General features: G+C 43.1%; 1 protein-coding gene across 1 annotated transcript; it reads left to right on the plus strand.

Annotated features, from left to right (window-relative positions):
- Positions 1 to 843: 843 nt before the first annotated feature.
- On the plus strand, positions 844 to 19,278 carry trmt44 (tRNA methyltransferase 44 homolog). The gene is made up of 11 exons (XM_083640322.1): positions 844 to 1,184; positions 1,511 to 1,628; positions 3,473 to 3,692; positions 3,785 to 3,853; positions 5,481 to 5,588; positions 6,199 to 6,270; positions 8,004 to 8,110; positions 8,552 to 8,735; positions 9,735 to 10,083; positions 17,230 to 17,346; positions 17,682 to 19,278. The coding sequence occupies exons 1-11, from the start codon at positions 851 to 853 to the stop codon at positions 17,927 to 17,929; spliced, it is 1,926 nt and encodes a 641-aa protein (XP_083496448.1). The 5' UTR covers positions 844 to 850; the 3' UTR covers positions 17,930 to 19,278.
- The last annotated feature ends 402 nt before the right edge of the window (positions 19,279 to 19,680 follow it).

A 19,680-nucleotide genomic window follows, 5' to 3' on the forward strand; every position in this document is an offset into this window, starting at 1 on the left:
CTGGGTGATTCATGTATGTTTCAGTCTTTTGAACTGGACAGAGGGAGTGTTGAGAGCAGAGATGTGACACACTACTATCAATGCATTCTACTTCTGATCTCTGTAATTTTCCTGGCAGTCAGTAGCCTATAGTGAAATGGATGAATAAGTCAACAGATACATGAGAGATGAAGAACAAAGCGTGTCAATGAATGAACGCTTTGAGGCAAGTCAATTAAACTGTTGGCATCATTTACCTGAAAGGTCAAAAGGTCAAAGCACTCTTCTTCTAGCATGTTGACTCTTCTGTGGACGCCAGGAAGACATAGAGGTCCCTGAGGCCTCAAGCAATGTGGATCCAAGCATACCTATAGGCTACTACTAGTAGTTTGTTCATTGGAACAATACAAATTATAAAAAGAAAAAAGGAAGAAAGTGCTGACTCAAGTATAACTGGAAATAGTTTCGTTTTAGTCATCATTTACAACTTTCTCGTTTCCCCCCCCAAATCAGCTTTTGAATTACATTTTTCAAAAAAAGTTAACTACATCAACTGCTGATTAAAGCTAGATAAAGAACAACAGCACCCTCTACTGTATGATCTGGGTAAAGCATATTTTGTCGACTGTGCCAACGTCATCGATGAGCGACAACATTTCGCTGCCCTTTTAAAAGCTTAAAAATAGGTTTTCATGTTAGAATATGATCTGGAAGATCATCCGAACATATTTGACACGCACAATTTATTAAAAAGCCTGTGTTTTCTTACATTTGCTTTGAACATACAAAATAAGGCCCGGAAGTCACCTGACCTGTCAGCTGGTCGGGCTTTGTAAACACACATGGCATGCCGTGCTGTTTGAGTTGAATTATGCCAAAACTGTTCGATATAAAGTTCCCAGGAGAATGCAAGACTCTTCCCGAGGGATTTTGGTCAGCTGTGGACGTGTGGATACAGAAACCTCACGTTGTAAACAAGCGGCTGTGCGGCGCCAAGGAGACAGAGAGTCGAGACGTGGGAGCTGAGGCTGTGGGACTGCTGCTAACATCGCATGCCACAGAGTCAAGTGATGTCTTCTCCTTCTTGACGAGTGGAGCTTCATCTGCACACGACAAGGAACACCTCTGGTCCTCCACTGTCAGGACGTTTATTCCTAAAGTGAACCGCTACGGCTCAAATGTACACAAAGAAGTTATACTGAAAGGTGAGATTCAGAGATAAAGGCTGCTGTGCTCAGCTAGTATGCTCGTCTTAAATGTAAGTTAGTGGACCACCATGGCACCATGGGTCCTTGAAAGGGGTCCAGGGGGTCCCCAGCAAATTCAGGCAAAGTTAAGACAGACAATGTAGAAGAATGGCTGTTTTGATCATAGTCATATTACAGATAGTCATGGAATTATGACAAATACAAAATCTCATCAAATGGGTGGTGGGCGCTATTGTGGCTGTGGCCCTAATGTGGATTAAATTAGTGGTACTTGCTATGAAAAAGGCTGAGAATCTCCTTTTGTATTCTGTTACCTTGTGTAGACTTTGACAGGCAGCGTGTGACCTTCCTGCCGTTTGAAGAGGATGCAGAGGGGCAGGTTTCTCAAAGGAAGGGAAACGTGTATCAGATCCAGCTCCTCCAGCAGGACGGGGAGCAATGGTGAGTGGCAAAATGAAATGTGACCCCGAAAACTCCTGGCTGCTGCGGATCAGCATGACTGATGAATACATGAACTTTCATAGGCCGTGTTGATCTGCACATTCAGCTTATGTTCAAGTATAGTATAGAGTACCACAGGGATGACCTGTTTTTGTAGGCTTACCCACAAGTCCCTGCACTTCTGGTTCATAGGTGTGAAATAAGGTCTGTGGTTAACAAAAGTGACAGTGTATACATTGTAACGGCACAGGCGAGGCTGGTTTTGAACCCGAGGTCTCCAACTTACAATCCCAACACGTTAACCATCCGACCAAAGGGACAATCCCCTTGGCCAAGGACCAACGTGCTCGCTTTATCCACCCAGACCCAGGATCGCTACACTATGAAACAGCAAGGTTTACATTCAGCAAGATAATCTTCACAAATGTGGACCACTTTTATGGCTTTTGAAGTGTACCGTAAATGCATTTTTTTTCAACACGATTTTCAGAAAATGCTTCAAAAGTGATAAACGTGTTCCTCATTTGTGAAGATTATCTTTCTGAACACAAACTTTGCTGTTTGTTTCATACACTTTTGTTAACAACAGACCTTTAACCGAAATCCCCGATACAAAAATCGCATTGCCTTTTAGACGTACGAGCCGGAAGTACTAGCATGACGTCCAGGTCTTCCGGACTCATTCCTGCAGTACTCTATTATCAAGGACACTTACTGTAAGTCTCCTGAATCCTCCTCCTCTAAGTTTGAATTCACATTAAAAGGAGACTAATGTATTTTATTTTAAGGCTATTTGTGCAAGGCAATTGGTTTGAAAAATGAATGATGCTAGCCTCTCCTAAATATGCTTCAGTTTTTAGTTATGTTGACATTCACAGGCTGATGAAAGCTGACACAAACAGAATAACTCATTCCACGATTGTCACAAATACAGAATGAGCTACACAAATCTTGTCCACATCCCTAAAATGTTATCTGAATGCTGCATTATTATCAGTAGTAATGCGATAATAGTAACAGTAATTGTAGTAGCAGTAGTATTGGTAAATATGTGTGTGGAAATAGATTTTAGGATAATGTGGTGGCACTGATGTCTTTTCTCCTGCATCTCTATAGACCAAATCAGCGGGATGTTTACATTTACTTCCGGGTACCCCTGAGGTCCACACATTATAATGGCGGTGGACGGCACAAACTGACGTGTTGAAGACAAAAACAGACAAAGAAGACAAAAATGGTTTGTTCGTGTTGTGTTGTTGTTTAATATCATTCATAACAACACTTTCACTAACGTTAGTGGAGACCAGACTAGCTAATTTACCTGTTGGACCAGACCAGAGTAGACTTGAAGCTAAATTAAATTAACGTGGCGTCAGTAGCTCTTTCTCGCCGAGAAGAGCCTGGTGACGCGAGGTTAGTAGCTCTGTCTGTAACGTTAACAAGTCTGCAAAAAAACAGCGAGTTTGACAGACAAACAAACGTTATTAGCTAGCTAACACTACATAAAACAAACACAGAAGAAAGGCTAGATACGTCGGACAAGCATGTTTACCAACCGTTTAACCATTTAAATTGAAAGTAGTCGGCCGAAAACAGCCAGAGGGTTTGACAGCATTTATTTGACAACACGCACATTTAAACCTGCCGCCTTCCCCAAGTGGTACCCGGAAGTAAATTTGTTTACATGGTGACGTCACGGTGATTTGGTCTATTAAGGCTTTAGCTTTTGTTTGTTTGTAATATTTTCATATTTAAAACCCTTGATAAACTGGATAATAATACAGAAAAACAAAGTGTATGACCCCCCCCCCCCCACACACACACACACACACACTCTCCTGCAGGGTCTTGGAGCTGCATGCCTTGAGTCCAGACGACTGGTTCTCAGATGGGCTGGTCTACCCCAAGCTGCCCTGGCTGTCCAGAGATCTTCTGCCCAAGCTGGTGCGCTGGGCCTCCGAGAGCCGGAGCAGCGAGTTCAAGAGCACCTTGTCCCTGCTGCCGGTGGAGAAGTACAGCCTCACCTACCAGCAGCTCAAGGACAAGTACAAGGACCTGGTCAAGGTAAACACAGTGGTGTATTTATAAACTTGTCTCTTTCATCGTTTAGGTTGTGCATAGGTCATTATTACTGATGTTTGACTTGTTTGCCACAGGTTTGGCCCGAAGTGACGGATCCAGAGAAGTTTGTCTTTGAGGATGTTGCTATTGCCACATATCTCCTGGTGAGTTTAAGCTTGGCTGATATGTGTTGTAAGTAACGCCCCAATCAGTAATAAGGTTCTTGCAACTGCATGGCATACAGGTCTTTTCTTTTTACAGCCTTTTATTTTTATGCCTCCGCCGGCGAAGCCAGGCCGAAGGCATTATGGATCCGGGTTGTCCGTCCGTACGTACGTACGTACGGCCGGCCGTCCGTACGGATGTCCGTCCGTCCGTCCGTACGGATGTTTGTTAACGCCATATCTGAGGAACGCCTTGACGGAATTTCATCAGATTCGCCTTAAACATTCACTTAGGCTCAAGGATGATCTGATTAGATTTTGGTGGTCAAAGGTCAAAGGTCAAGGTCACTGTGACCTCTCCAACGCCATTTTCAAGCTTGTTAACGCGATATCTGAGGAACGCCTGGACGGAATTTAATCAGATTCGCCTTAAACATTCACTTAGGCTCAAGGATGATCTGATTGGATTTTGGTGGTCAAAGGTCAAAGGTCAAGGTCACTGTGACCTCTCCAACGCCATTTTCAAGCTTGTTAACGCGATATCTGAGGAACGCCTGGACGGAATTTCATCAGATTCGCCTTAAACATTCACTTAGGCTCAAGGATGATCTGATTAGATTTTGGTGGTCAAAGGTCAAAGGTCAAGGTCACTGTGACCTCTCGAACGCCATTTTCAAGCTTGTTAACGCGATATCTGAGGAACGCCTGGACGGAATTTCATCAGATTCACCTTAAACATTCACTTAGGCTCAAGGATGATCTGATTAGATTTTGGTGGTCAAAGGTCAAAGGTCAAGGTCACTGTGACCTCTCAAACGCCATTTTCAAGCTTGTTAACGCGATATCTGAGGAATGCCTGGACGGAATTTCATCAGATTCGCCTTAAACATTCACTTAGGCTCAAGGATGAACTGATTCCATTTTGGTTATCAAAGGTCAAAGGTCAAGGTCACAGTGACCTAACAAATGCCATTTTCAAGCTCGGTAACGCCATATCTCAGCAACACATTGCCTAAATTCCTTCACATTTGGCTCAAATATCCAATTCTGCACAGAAACGCCTTGATGCAATTTCTTCCAATTTGGCTCCAACATCCACTTGGACTCAAGAATGAACTGATGGCGGAGGCATAAGTCCGCGTTGCGGTCGTTCTAGTTTATTTTTACGTCCATTACCACATTTTATTTGTCAAGCATGGGAGCAGAGACAGAACCTTTTATTTACAAACTGATGTATTTATATTGCAGTCCTGCCCATTGCTGTCTTGTGACTTGTATTTTAAATGTAGCATTGTTGTGATATTTTTTATTTATTGTTGTATGTGTCTTGTAAACCCATGGGGGGTTGGGCACCTAGAGTGCATGACACTTAATTACATAAATCAAATCAACCAAAAACAAACATGTCTAACCATAACATGCATGTATCTGCCACACGCCATCTGTTCTTTTATCAAAAGCTGAGTCATCAGTTTGAAAGTGAAAAATGTCTTTAGCCCAATAAGTCAGTTGATAAAACATCCTCAGTGACAGGTGTCTCAACAGGTGGATTGGGGTTTTACGAGAATGAATGAAACCACATGAACTTACTGTAGTTCTTCTTACTGTGTGTCTCTGTGCTGTGCAGGTCCTGTGGGCAGAGGAGCGAGCAGAGAAGAGTCTGACTGCCAGACAGTCGTTTGTGGACCTGGGCTGTGGAAACGGCCTGCTGGTCCACATACTGTGCAATGAAGGGGTGAGTTAGTTCAGGACTGTGCGAACGCTGGCATCGGTCTTCCCTTCACAATTTAGATGACAGCCATTTTCAGCTTGATGTTTTCATAGGTTTTCAAACATAATATTTTTGATATGAGGTTTGATATCAAACCTCACTGAATAAACCTTGACTTTCATATCAAAATGAGATATCAACCACTTGGAAAAATGGATCAGCAATCTAGTTTAATGACGATTGCTGCTGCCATGACGATGACATTAATTCAGGAATAAAATTTAAATGATTAGCTATCATTAGACTTTTGCTTGCAAAATAGTACTATTGAAGAGGATGCATTCACCAGGATCTTTGAATATATATAACAAGAAAATCTGTTGAATTAGCCTCTCGTTTTATGTCCAGATGAATCGCCTTGTGTGAAAGACTAGCGACCTGTCAAACAAAGATATTTTAATTAGCCAAATATTAATCTGCGGCTTAATCGATGACACGGGTCTGGTCAGAGCCCAGGTGGAGGGGGGGCTTAATGGCTCTGAACCTATTGAATTGAAATGACACAGCGGTCGGCGGACAGAGTGTGGGCGTGGCCATGATTAACCGCTGACCGCCACGCCGTCTTGTGTTGCAGCATCCTGGAAAGGGCATTGATGTGCGCAAGAGGAAGATCTGGGACATGTACGGCCCACACACTCTGCTAGAGGTGAGTCAGGTGACATGTACGGCCCACACACTCTGCTAGAGGTGAGTCAGGTGAACGTCAAGGAGACGCTTGATTGACCCTTTTCACGGGGGCCATTCTGTGTCGAAAAGGCACAATAAATTCCAATCATGGAAGTTGGAAACCCTCGTTAGTGTTTTGCTTGCACCTGTGTTGTTTACCCTGCCTTTTTGACACAAAATGGCCCCCGTGAGAAGGGTCTATTGTGGATGAATTCGGGATTTTAAATAGCGCCGTTATCATTTCACATGAGACCGGGAATCCACGTCACATGTCCTGTCATTTGAATGTGGCGCTCTGTCACTTTTATGATATACTGTAGTACCCTCACCCCCCACTACTGCTTTATGTTTTGATATGGATATTTGATTGGATAGTTTTTCAAATTGGTTGATTGTCAATCCTGTCGGTATGTGGCAGCTACACATTTTTTAACAGCTGCTGATTTTTTAGATGAATTGTGAAGCTGTACATGGTGTATTTAAAGATAATGGCGCTTACAGAGGTTATTTCCCCATCGGAAATCGTTTGTGACTCCACTGAACATAATTGAGAATCTGTGAACATTCCTGAAGAGAAACATTTGTCGATTGAGAGTCATTTGTCTCAATTTCCTCAGTCCCATGATGTCTCAAAAGAGACATTTTATGTTGTCTAATTGTTTACAATGGAATACATAAATACCGTAATTTTGTACAAAAATCTAAATGTTGGCCGAACTACTTGAGAGAAAAAAAGATTCTCATATTCCTTGGTGGTGGAACTGTTTATTTTGATGATTTTAAGGAATGGTTAAAAGCGAAGTGTGTGTGTGTGTGTGTGTGTGTGTGTGTGTGTGTGTGTGTGTGTGTGTGTGTGTGTGTGTGTGTGTGTGTGTGTGTGTGTGTGTGTGTGTGTGTGTGTGTGTGAGTGAGTGAGTGACGTGTGTGTGTGTGTGTGTGAGTGAGTGAGTGAGTGAGTGTGTGTGTGTGTGTGCGTGCGTGCGTGCGTGCGTGCGTGTGTGTTTAAATAGGCCATGCTCATTTGTTGACACATATACCAGGTACCTTGTAACACAGGAATTCATGAACTGTTTTTTTCCTCGAAAAGCATAATGCGGAAAAAAAATGGCTGGGTTCCATCGTTGTAGTTTGTATATTTGAGCAGCATCAAAGGACGCCCCTACATGAACATTGCCTGGAGCTGTCAGCATTGTCAGCTAAAAGGTGGAAAGTGTGAAACGTTGTGGGTAAAGGGAATCCCGCTTTTAATTATTGATCGCTACAAGGAACTTGAGCGATGCATGAGAGAGCAAAGTGTAACCAAAGTCCTGCAGATGAGACTGCACTTTTGGAACAGACACACACAGACACACACAGACACACTCTCTCTCTCTCTCTCTCTCTCTCTCTCACTCACTCACTTGCAGGGAAACCTCCCCAAAATACACTGTGCATCCCACTGCTCCCATTCCCGCTCATCTATTATTGAGCATGTTTCTGCCGGGGCCCAGAGAGGCCCAGAGACTAAATGAGTTTAGGTAAATATCACATTGGCCGACGTGAAATATAAAAAGTTTGAGAGGATCCAAGAGTTCTCCTCTTGCCGCAGCGCCGTCGCTTCTCAATATAATAATATTATAATAATAATAAGCGATTTCAGAATCAAATGACGGCAGAGTGCGTCTTCCCTCGAGGTCTTGATTGGGGGTCTTTTTGGGGTCTTTGCTATTTCAGGAAAATGCAATCACTCCCGGCGAGGGCTTCTTATTCCCCGGTACCGACTGGCTGATTGGGAACCACTCGGACGAGCTCACCCCCTGGATCCCCGTCATGGCAGCCAGGCGAGTCATCAGCAGACACACTCTCACTCAGCCACTCGAGTGCCACAGCTCATCTCTCCAATTTGGAATGGCATTATTGCTCCCCTCGCTCTCTCTCCCATGCATGTGAATCCAGTAGCATTTAATAAGCCAGCCACCTGATGGCGATGTTGAGCCTCAGTCTGATCTATCAATGTTTTCCCTCTTATCTGATCAGAGATGGGGAGAAAAAAAAAAGTGTTTTGAAATTTCCTGTGATGGATTCACCATCCTCAGTGTTTTTGGCGTTTCCTGTCTGTTGCTCAAACTTGGCTTAAACACAAACAACAAGCTGTTTACAGTGGCACATACTTTCAGGAGGAATGTGTAACCACAACAACATATATATGTGCCAATGAAAAATCCACAGAATCAGTTTCCGTTGCACTGAGTAAAGGGTTGGCTTTTGCTTTCACATTGCAGGTCCTCTTACTCCTGCCGCTACTTTGTCCTCCCCTGCTGTTTCTTTGACTTCTACGGAAAATACCAGAGGCGGCAGTGTAAGAAGTCCCAGTATAAGGAGTACATAGACTTCATCACCGAGGTCAGCCAAGCCAGTGGCTTCAACACCGAGGAGGACTGCCTGAGAATACCTTCCACCAAACGGGTAGGCTTCCACTGTTCAGCCCAGTCCTCCTGATTCAAACCTCAGACTTACAACTCCAAGTTCAGACTCAAAACTCACCTATAGGCCTAGATTACGCATCCAAGAACCTCTGTTTCATGTCCATTTTGCTACCGTTATTGTACAATTTTTAAATTGTTGACATTTTCTCCAAGTTCCTTGCCTTGGAGAAAGTGTTGCGACAGCATGAAGTTGGAATGGCAGCATGCCTTACATTTATACTATATTACAGCATGACCTCGAGTGTGATATTTGCTTTCATACAGCAGCTCTATAATGTGAATTGCTAATTTGAGACAACAGATTATGTTGTTTGTTTTTTCAGTCAACAAAAGTGTTTTATAATCTTAGTCTTATTTGTTTTAGTTTAAGATGATCCCCCCTGGTGATCATCTAATAAAGCAGAAGTGCCATAAAATCAGTTTGTAAATCAAAACACCGGAATATGTGGCTCCCGTGGAGGCGCATCATTGGTGCAACTGATTTCCGGCACAGCTGCGCATCACTGCGTCGTTTGCACCTGAACCTCATTTAGACTGGGATTATGCGCGCTAGAGTACAGTAGCAGAGTGAGTGAGTCTTTATTGTTCCCGTAGGGCCATTTTGTTTTATAGCTAGTAGTCATTAACGCTACAATACACATGAGCACGTTAAACCAACAAGCTAGTGCTTAATGTGCTTTTACTGTACGGGAATCGGTTATAATCAGTTTATTCATAAATGCAAAAGCTGTTGGGAAAAGTCTTTGGCTCCATTCTTGGGAAAGTTAGAGATAAGCCTTTCAATGACCCTTTTGACGTTTTCTGAAAAGTAAGGGGGGAAAAAAACAAAAAACTGTGATGAGATCACTTGTTCTAAAAGTGGTTCTTTCCCAAATCAGTTAGACACACGATCATGTAGCCTATCATTGGCATTTCTGTTATTGATTTTGTCGATTGTAATGCACATATTGCAGATGTACCATCACATCTTCTCCTGCAGGTTTGTCTGGTAGGAAAGTCGAGAACCTACCAGCTGTCGAACGAGGCCGAGGCCGAGCGCCGCAGAGCTCGTTACGTCCAGAGCCGCCAGACTCCTTCTGGGGTCACGGCTCAAGCGTCGGAGGGCAAGAATGACGGGGAGAGTTGCCATGACAACACAGACACCGACAGGAACCCCGGGAGCGTCTGGGGAGCCGGGTTCCAGCCCCGAGACCGAGTTGAAACGGTTAGAAACTGCGCTGCTCTCCCCCGGGACTTTGTGGACGGCATTGTACTGCGGGTCGCTAACGTTCTACTGGGAATGACCAAGGAGGAAGACGGAGGGTCCCCCAGTGCCTGGAACCAAGGAGGTAGGAGGAACCGCAAACACGGCCAGTTTCTCTTTAAAATAAGATCCAGGTCACACAGAAAACCAAGTCTCCCCCGTACATGCGTTGTTACTGATAGCACAGTGATACTCAACTTGTGGCCCGGGGGCCCGATGCGGCCCGCGAGAGGGTGTAGGGTGGCCCCCCGACTATTTTCTAATTTACAATGAAAATGAACATGAAGTGACATTTGACCGAGTTCCAGCTAAATGATCAAATATCATCATCTGCTCGCCACCCAGGCACTTATATGTACTTAACTAACTTAATTAAACAAACTAACTTAACCTAACTAACTATCCTGTGTGCGCAAAATTGTCAGACTAAACTCCGGCTGAGACCACTACAGAAAAATGTATATTAATGTTTGTTTATTAACTGGCCCCATGGCAAAAGTGGCTCTCAGACAAAGAAAGTTGAGTATCCCTGTGCTAGCACATGCTTCCTCCAATACATGTGCAGTCGCCAGCAGCGTCATTTCACCGGACAGTGAGGAGTTTCACCAGCAGGACGTAGCGCGTGGGAGGATCACGCTATAGGCTATCGCCCCCACCCGGACGCGTCACGCCTGTGCACATTATTTCTGATGTTTGCTGACCCCAGTGTTTGTTATTATGAACACTGGGGTTTGTGAGGACTCCATTACAAGGCTTTGTGATCCATATCTGATGCAGGGCAGCTGCAGATACAACCTGAACTAGGGAAACACTTTGCAAACAACAGGGATGAATCACTTCTCACATTTCCCGTCGGTATACCTCAAAATACATGGCGAGCCGCTTCGTGGCACAGCGCCACGTCGTGCGGATTCTGCAACCTGTAACTCTCATCTAACACATCGAAATCGTTTTTATCTAAGACCCCCGCCCCCCTCTGCCCTACCCCCCGCCCCCCTCTGCCCTACCCCCCGCCCCCCTCCGCCTTACCCCCCGCCCCCCTCCGCCCTACCCCCCGCCCCCCTCCGCCTTACCCCCCGCCCCCCTCCGCCCTACCCCCCGCCCCCACAATAGTGTCATTCGGCAGGACCCACACGGCGCAGGGTGAACCATCATGTCAGTGTTCCACCCTCCACCAGCCACTTCCTGAACCGCACAGCGCACACACACACACACAGACACACACACACACAGACACACACACACACACACACACACACAGACACACACACACACTCACACACACTCATATACCACCCACGTATCACCTTTGTCAACGCCTCTGCACCCCTCGCTGTGAAGGAGATAAGGAGATGAGGTCTATGATTAAAACAGAAAAAAATCTGTCAGGATGTCAAGGCTGAAATTAGAGGGAGAGAGAGAGAGAGAGAGAGAGGATAGGAGGGAGAGGGAGGGAATAAAGAGTCAGGGTCTGTAACTCGGTATAGAGATGACAGGATGAATAATGCACTATGATCCATGACTTATGCATGAGTACGCATTTGTATTGAGGTATTCCAGCCAGTTATCTCATATTGCCGTGTAAGAACAAAGGTATTTCAGTCAGTTATCTCATATTGCCGTGTAAGAACAAAGGTATTTCAGTCAGTTATCTCATATTGCCGTGTAAGAACAAAGGTATTTCAGCCAGTTATCTCATATTGCCGTGTAAGAACAAAGGTATTTCAGCCAGTTATCTCATATTGCCGTGTAAGAACAAAGGTATTTCAGCCAGTTATCTCATATTGCTGTGTAAGAACAAAGGTATTTCAGCCAGTTATCTCATATTGCTGTGTAAGAACAAAGGTATTTCAGCCAGTTATCTCATATTGCTGTGTAAGAACAAAGTTATTTCAGTCAGTTATCTCATATTGCTGTGTAAGAACAAAGATATTTCAGCCAGTTATCTCATATTGCCTTGTAAGAACAAAGGTATTTCAGCCAGTTATCTCATATTGCTGTGTAAGAACAAAGGTATTTCAGTCAGTTATCTCATATTGCTTTGTAAGAACAAAGGTATTTCAGCCAGTTATCTCATATTGCTGTGTAAGAACAAAGGTATTTCAGCCAGTTATCTCATATTGCCGTGTAAGAACAAAGGTATTTCAGTCAGTTATCTCATATTGCCTTGTAAGAACAAAGGTATTTCAGTCAGTTATCTGATATTGTTGTGTAAGAACAAAGGTATTTCAGTCAGTTATCTCATATTGCCGTGTAAGAACAAAGGTATTTCAGTCAGTTATCTCATATTGCCGTGTAAGAACAAAGGTATTTCAGTCAGTTATCTCATATTGCTGTGTAAGAACAAAGGTATTATTTCAGTCAGTTATCTCATATTGCTGTGTAAGAACAAAAGTATTTCAGTCAGTTATCTCATATTGCCATGTAAGAACAAAGGTATTTCAGTCAGTTATTTCATATTGCTGTGTAAGAACAAAGGTATTTCAGTCAGTTATCTCATATTGCCATGTAAGATCAAAGGTATTTCAGTCAGTTATCTCATATTGCTGTGTAAGAACAAAGGTATTTCAGTTATCTCATATTGCCGTGTAAGAACAAAGGTATTTCAGTCAGTTATCTCATATTGCTGTGTAAGAGCAAAGATATTCCAGCCAGTTATCTCATATTGCCGTTTAAGAACAAAGGTATTTCAGCCAGTTATCTCATATTGCTGTGTAAGAACAAAGATATTCCAGCCAGTTATCTCATATTGCTGTGTAAGAACAAAGGTATTTCAGTCAGTTATCTCATATTGTTGTGTAAGAACAAAGGTATTTCAGTCAGTTATCTCATATTGCCGTGTAAGAACAAAGGTATTTCAGTCAGTTATCTCATATTGCCGTGTAAGAACAAAGGTATTTCAGTCAGTTATCTCATATTGCCGTGTAAGAACAAAGATATTCCAGTCAGTTATCTCATATTGCTGTGTAAGAACAAAGGTATTTCAGCCAGTTATCTCATATTGCTGTGTAAGAACAAAGGTATTTCAGTCAGTTATCTCATATTGCCGTGTAAGAACAAAGGTATTTCAGTCAGTTATCTCATATTGCCGTGTAAGAACAAAGGTATTTCAGTCAGTTATCTCATATTGCCGTGTAAGAACAAAGGTATTTCAGTCAGTTATCTCATATTGCCGTTTAAGAACAAAGGTATTTCAGTCAGTTATCTCATATTGCCGTTTAAGAACAAAGGTATTTCAGTCAGTTATCTCATATTGCCGTGTAAGAACAAAGGTATTTCAGTCAGTTATCTCATATTGCTGTGTAAGAACAAAGGTATTATTTCAGTCAGTTATCTCATATTGCTGTGTAAGAACAAAGGTATTATTTCAGTCAGTTATCTCATATTGCTGTGTAAGAACAAAAGTATTTCAGTCAGTTATCTCATATTGCCGTGTAAGAACAAAGGTATTTCAGTCAGTTATCTCATATTGCTGTGTAAGAACAAAGGTATTTCAGCCAGTTATCTCATATTGCTGTGTAAGAACAAAGGTATTTCAGTCAGTTATCTCATATTGCTGTGTAAGAACAAAGGTATTTCAGTCAGTTATCTCATATTGCTGTGTAAGAACAAAGGTATTTCAGTCAGTTATCTCATATTGCTGTGTAAGAACAAAGGTATTTCAGTCAGTTATCTCATATTGCTGTGTAAGAACAAAGGTATTTCAGTCAGTTATCTCATATTGCCGTGTAAGAACAAAGGTATTTCAGTCAGTCATCTCATATTAATACTTACCGTACATGATTTCTGGGTTCTGAAGTTCAACAACAGTTACCTCTCTCTGCCATTTGGGGCCGCCGTGCTGCAAATTCAAGTCAATTCAATTCTACTTTATTTAAAGTGTAAAATCACCATGAGACCATTGACGGGCAAATGGCGGGTGCTGTAGCACTGTACAAAAGCCTTGGCTCTTGTGGTTATAATGATGTTGCCTTAATGGAGGACAAATGAAACTGGATGGACAAACCCCGTCTTTATTTCGTCACAGACGACACACACACGCACGCATGCACGACAAAAGTCCATAATGTAACCGGTTAATTTCTAAATGCATCCTGGAGAGACCAGAACCATCACCAGAGTCGGGCACGTGGCATTCTGCTGTGCTAAGCTTCATGGCATTCAACGCCAATTACTTGTTTACTTCCTTCTTCCTTCTTGGATGTACAGTAAGAGGGGGCGGGTGAGAGTGAACATGCAGACATTTATTTTGGTTATCTAGTGGGAACAACAGATGCTTTGCTTAATTAGACCTGCAAAGTATTTATTAGGTCTGATAAACAAGAGCAGAAGAAACAGATAGACGAACTCCCCCTTTCACTCACTGATAGCTGCAGCATAGAAAACGGCACTGAACTTCCTGGGATATACAGCGACCCGTTATTTTGCAGCCTAAAGTCAAGTGATCCTCTCAAATTTGGTATCCACCACTCAGCATTTTTAGAGCTAATTTCTCCTCCACTTCGCCTGATTTTGAATAGCTTAAGCAGCACCCCCCCCCCACCCTCCCCCAACAAGCAATCAATCTTTGGCCATGTTAGTGTTTATTCTGCACAGGGGACGTTTAACCTGGAGCAGACTAACTGTACCTAAGCTAAGCCATTAATAATAATCTATGCCTGGTCTTAGTCCAAGCAGAGTCCACATTGTCAATACTGCCCTCCTGTCATTAATCCCCATTAACATAGCATGCAGTAAAGGGCAGCTCTAAACGCTGTATTGATATTATATTAAGGGCTGCAGCTGTCTGGCGTCTGGGCGGTGAGGCGGCCATCTGCCCACTTTCACACTCTGGACTGCACGACTTTGTTTGGCTCTGCAGGCTCCTGTGTATGTGTGGGAGTGTGTTGTTGCGTGTTTTCAGGATGAAGTCAGCAATGCGATTATCTACATTTTTTTGATGTATTTGGCTGCGATATGTTTTTGGATGAATTTCACGGATGGATGGGGGAAACACTTTTTTTATACCCCCAAAATTTTTATTATTATTATTATTATTATTTCTTTTACTCCATTTTGTATAGGCATTGCAAATGTAAACACAACTAACTTAATGGCACTAAAATACATTATTGGTAAGTACAGGCTGTATGTTTCAGAGTGAAAATGTCTTTTAATCCGATAAGTCACAATGTAAACAAAGCCGGTAGCTGGGCTCAGTTTAGCAGCAGAAGGTGTCATGTCAGGTGCAAAAGAGCAAATAACAAATATCCCCAATTTAATGATTCACTTCAAATAAATTGCTCTTATGTCATTTGCTTCCCCCATTAATGGCTTTGCACTAGGGATGGGCATTTCTAGCAAAAACACTATTCGAAATTCGCTGGCCAAATTCGAATTTAATTCGAATTTCGAAAATAAATAAAAAAATGTAAAAATTTTTTTTTTTTTTTTTTTTTTTGCGAGTGAAATGTTGCATTGTCTCCCCTGATTCTAAGTCTACGGCTTTATTAATTAATATAAAAAGCTTCTGCTGTGGATTTTTAGCTCAAACAAGCATTGCACCACTGAAGTAAAGAACATGTTACATGACATTGACATTTTCGAAAATAAAAAACAGTTTTGACAATCATGAGTGGTTCATTAAATATTTAGTAGGCTCAGGTCTGAGTGCCAAAGGGGTGCCAAAGTCACCCCCTCTCCCTCTTCATGGGATTTCATCTGCCATTAATTTTTCCATAAACCTTGCTTAAAATGCTTATAAAAATTGTTTTACTTGCTCAAACCAAGCGATTTGACTATACTTAGAATCAGGGGAGACAATGCAACATTTCACTCAAATTTTTTTTTTTTTTTTTTTTTTTTTTTTTTTTCGAATTTCGAATTTCAATAATAAAAGTCGACCTTGATAATAACAACGATTATTCGAAAATTCGAAATTCGATGCCCATCCCTACTTTGCACCCGCTGGAACAATCACACACATCATATATTTTGTTATATATTCAATCATATATTTAGGTGAAATAATGAAGTGAAACAGCAGCAGGAGCATCAGAAACCCTGTGGCGAGGCACTCCCCTCCAATATGTCAGAGAAAGACGAGGCGATTGTCATTTATACGAACCCAAAGGTCAGTCGGCCCAGATTGAATTCCCTTCTGGAGGAAAAAAGGGCAAAAGCCAGAATAGACTGAAATTCTCATGGAACGAAACGCAGAGGCTGGCGGCACCGGACACGACGGCGGACGTCATGTATCTGCTGGTAATGTCTTGGCACTGAGTCGGGTTTGTAGATTAAAAGCAGATTAGGGGCTTGGTGCATTTCAGTATCACCTCCCTCTCTCCCCCTTTTCACTTGTTGGTATCGGAAATGACCCTGTCCCACTGTGTCCCACTGGGTCCCACTGGGTCCCAGTGGGACCCAGTGGGGGAGGCAGCAGTTTGCACACTTTAAATGGCCGGTGGGCGAGGCAGTGATGTGATCAGTGCAAATGCCCTGCGGTCACTGTGACAGCTTGTTGGAGAGACTTTAATTGAGCACACTTCACAGCTCACACTGACACGGAGGGGAGCTGACTGCAGGAAGTATTTTCCCCTGTAAATGTTTCTGTATATGGCCTTGATCTCTCCTCTCTAGGCCATGTTCAGACTTAGGAGGCCACATCTAATTTGTGAACTTTAGTGACCTATTAATGACTTTATCCAGATTGGTTTTATGAGTCTGGACGCTCCAAGTCTGATTTGTGTCACTTGTCCCAAACCACATATGGAGGTAGTTTCCCATCTGCTTCAAATGTGCTTTTGACTGATGTGTCTTCAGTGCGGACGCGCAGATCCACCAAATCTGATTTGAACGTCACTCGCAACTCGTCATCAAATGCTGAATCTGCGCAGGAAAACCACGTCACCAACGTACATATTTACTGACGCCCACGTCGTTACCATAGCAATCCATGCAGATAGGCTGTTTAGGTCTGGACACACAGATCCGACTTCCGAGGATCCGATTTGTGGCAGTGCGGACACACTCCCAAATCAGATTTGGGAAACCCATCAAGATAATGATGATTAATGACTTTATCAGCAAATCGGATTTGCCTGTAATGTGAACATGGCCTAAAGTCCCTCACCCCGTCTCTCCTGGAACACTTCCTCTGCTCTGTAATAATGGCGCTGCCTTCTCTGCTCTGAACAAAAGCCCAGATTAACTCAACTCAATCAGGTGTCTTCTTCTTCTTCCTCCTCCTCAGGCAGTCTCTCTGTGAGAGAGGTGGCGGAGCTTTTGGAGCAGGAGACCCTGCAGCTCCTAAAGAAGGAGTGTGGAGGCCTGCAGACGCTCCTCAAGAACAACCACCAAGTCTTCAGAGGTAGCTCAGCCTCAAAGCCGGTCCACAACCAAATGGAAAAACACCATTTTGTATTGCACATTAAATATGGTTTCCAAATGTAATAATATTACTAGGGCCACTTACTCTTTTCATGTTGCTGGTGAGGTGAATCCAGGTGAAAGCCATTATGCCTTATTGATGTCCCTCATTAAATATAAACTAATCACAAGGGAGTAGAAGTAGATAAAGAGATTTGAATTAAAGATGGATTTTTAAGCTTTGAGACAATAGAGATGTGGATTGACCTTTAACTAGATTTATTCATAACCTTTGCCAATATGAAGGAATATTAACACAGCACTTTCTTCTTCTAGTGGAAGGAGGGAGGGTCTATATCAGAGACTGGCGGGTTATGAGCGAGAGGAAGACTTCCAGGGCCAATGTGAAGAGGAAGCCCGTCGCCCCTGGCGCCCTGAAGACTCGCCCCTGCTGGTTCCATGCTCACCACCCTCATGGCTGCCCCCTGCAGGCCGAACACTGTGCTTTTGCCCACGGACCCGCCGACCTCCGGCCCTCCACCAGACCACTGAAGAAGATAAAGCGCGATGATGATGCCCTTTGATTGGTTCATTCATTCTGAACTTTTTATTTGGACTTAATTCTTTAGTCAAATTTCAGTTGGATTTTTGGATTATTTTTTATTTTTTTTTATTCTTATTTCATTTGAATGTATTGAGTTGAGTTTTAAATGACCACCAATGATGTTCTATGCAACAGTGTGTCAGTATGAGGGATCTTGGGGAATTATTAATTAGTGTATTGCACGCACTTTTATTGAGGTTAAAGTCGAGCTGAACCCAAAAATGACTTTTCTTTTCTTTTAGTTCAAATACCTGGGTATGCAGTGCACCTATTTAATAATGTACAGTATGCAAAAAAAATCACACAAATCTAATTCCTTTAGTTTTTCACATCAAAAGTTCATTTTTCAAGATTTCATTCATAACAGTAATTTACAGTTTGCTGATGTCACCTAGTACTATCAAATTTCTACCCCATTCCAACCAATCATATCACGACATGCAGCTGTCAATCAAATCTTCATTTCAGGATAATTTTCTCTTCCAAATGAAGTAGAAAATGGCGCCTAGTGCCTGTCATCTGGCAGAATTCCTATCCCATAAACGAACTACTAACTTGGCCAATTGTATGAAACATGAACAAAAAACAAAAACTATAATCTCTAAGAATGCAAAGAAATGTAACTGGCTCGTTAAAACGCGCATTCCAGGAATATCGTATTCACAGAAATAGCGTAAAAGGCGCACGCTTGAGAGCGTGGTTGTCAGGGGTTGCCCCTCGGAGATTTCAGGCGGGCGGGCAGCACCAATGCATCGGATTGTCCGCTCGCTCCGCACGAAGCAGGTGGCTGCCTGGTACTCCGCGGATCCCACTCGCGTAGCACGACAACACGCTGAATCCCACTCGATTTGGGGGTGGAACACGCCATGATTGGCCAATGCCAAAGCCAGTCGACAGAATTGTCAAATCAAATCATCGACACCCGGCATTGTGCGGCTTGTGGTCCGCCTCTCAACCCTGTCATCTCAGACAAGATTTGTTTGAGTCTGCGACGCTCGCGCATTTGCATTCGCCTCCGGTTCACCTTGACTTTAAGCTTAAAAACGGCAATAAGCAAGATTTTTGTGGAACTTATATCCATCATACCTGCCTAAATCAGAAGTGGGCCTGCAAAGGAGAAGAGAATAGCATTGCACCATCCTTTAGAGGAGGAACCTGCTGTGAAAAGGTTTTCTTCACCACCTAGAAGAGATTTCATTTACAGGAATGTAAATGAAATCTCATTGTTATCTCACTGTTACATCATTACTGGATGCTGAGGTTCTCAAAATTCAAACTGTTAACACCTCTCTGCCATGTGGGAAAAGAAATGGTTTACCCAAAAATAAAAATGTGGTCATTCTCTACTCATTCTCATGCCAGTACAATCTTGGGTGAGTGTTTTTTCCTTTTCTTTTTGCATGTTTTTTTTTTAAGCGGGGGGTTCCTATCTGGAGGAAACCCCAAGGGAACACGGGGAGAACATGCAAACTCCACACAGAAAGGCCCTTTTGACGAGCCCACCTGGGCAATGGCCACTCAGGACATGGGGATGGGGACACACCCACAGCGTCCCAGGTGGGAATCGAACCCAGGACCTTCTTGCTTTGAGGCGACAGCGCCACCGTGCCCATCCCCTGGGTGAGTGTTTTTTCTTCATACAACTTACCTGGATTTCTCCAGGCTCGCTGTTTGAGGAGCTTCTTCCAGTGAATGGGGACTCTGAGGAGCTGACGTTCTGCTTCAACAAAG

Source organism: Poromitra crassiceps, assembly GCF_964638095.1.
Source record: "Poromitra crassiceps genome assembly, chromosome: 7".
NCBI classification, from domain to species: Eukaryota; Metazoa; Chordata; class Actinopteri; order Beryciformes; family Melamphaidae; genus Poromitra; species Poromitra crassiceps.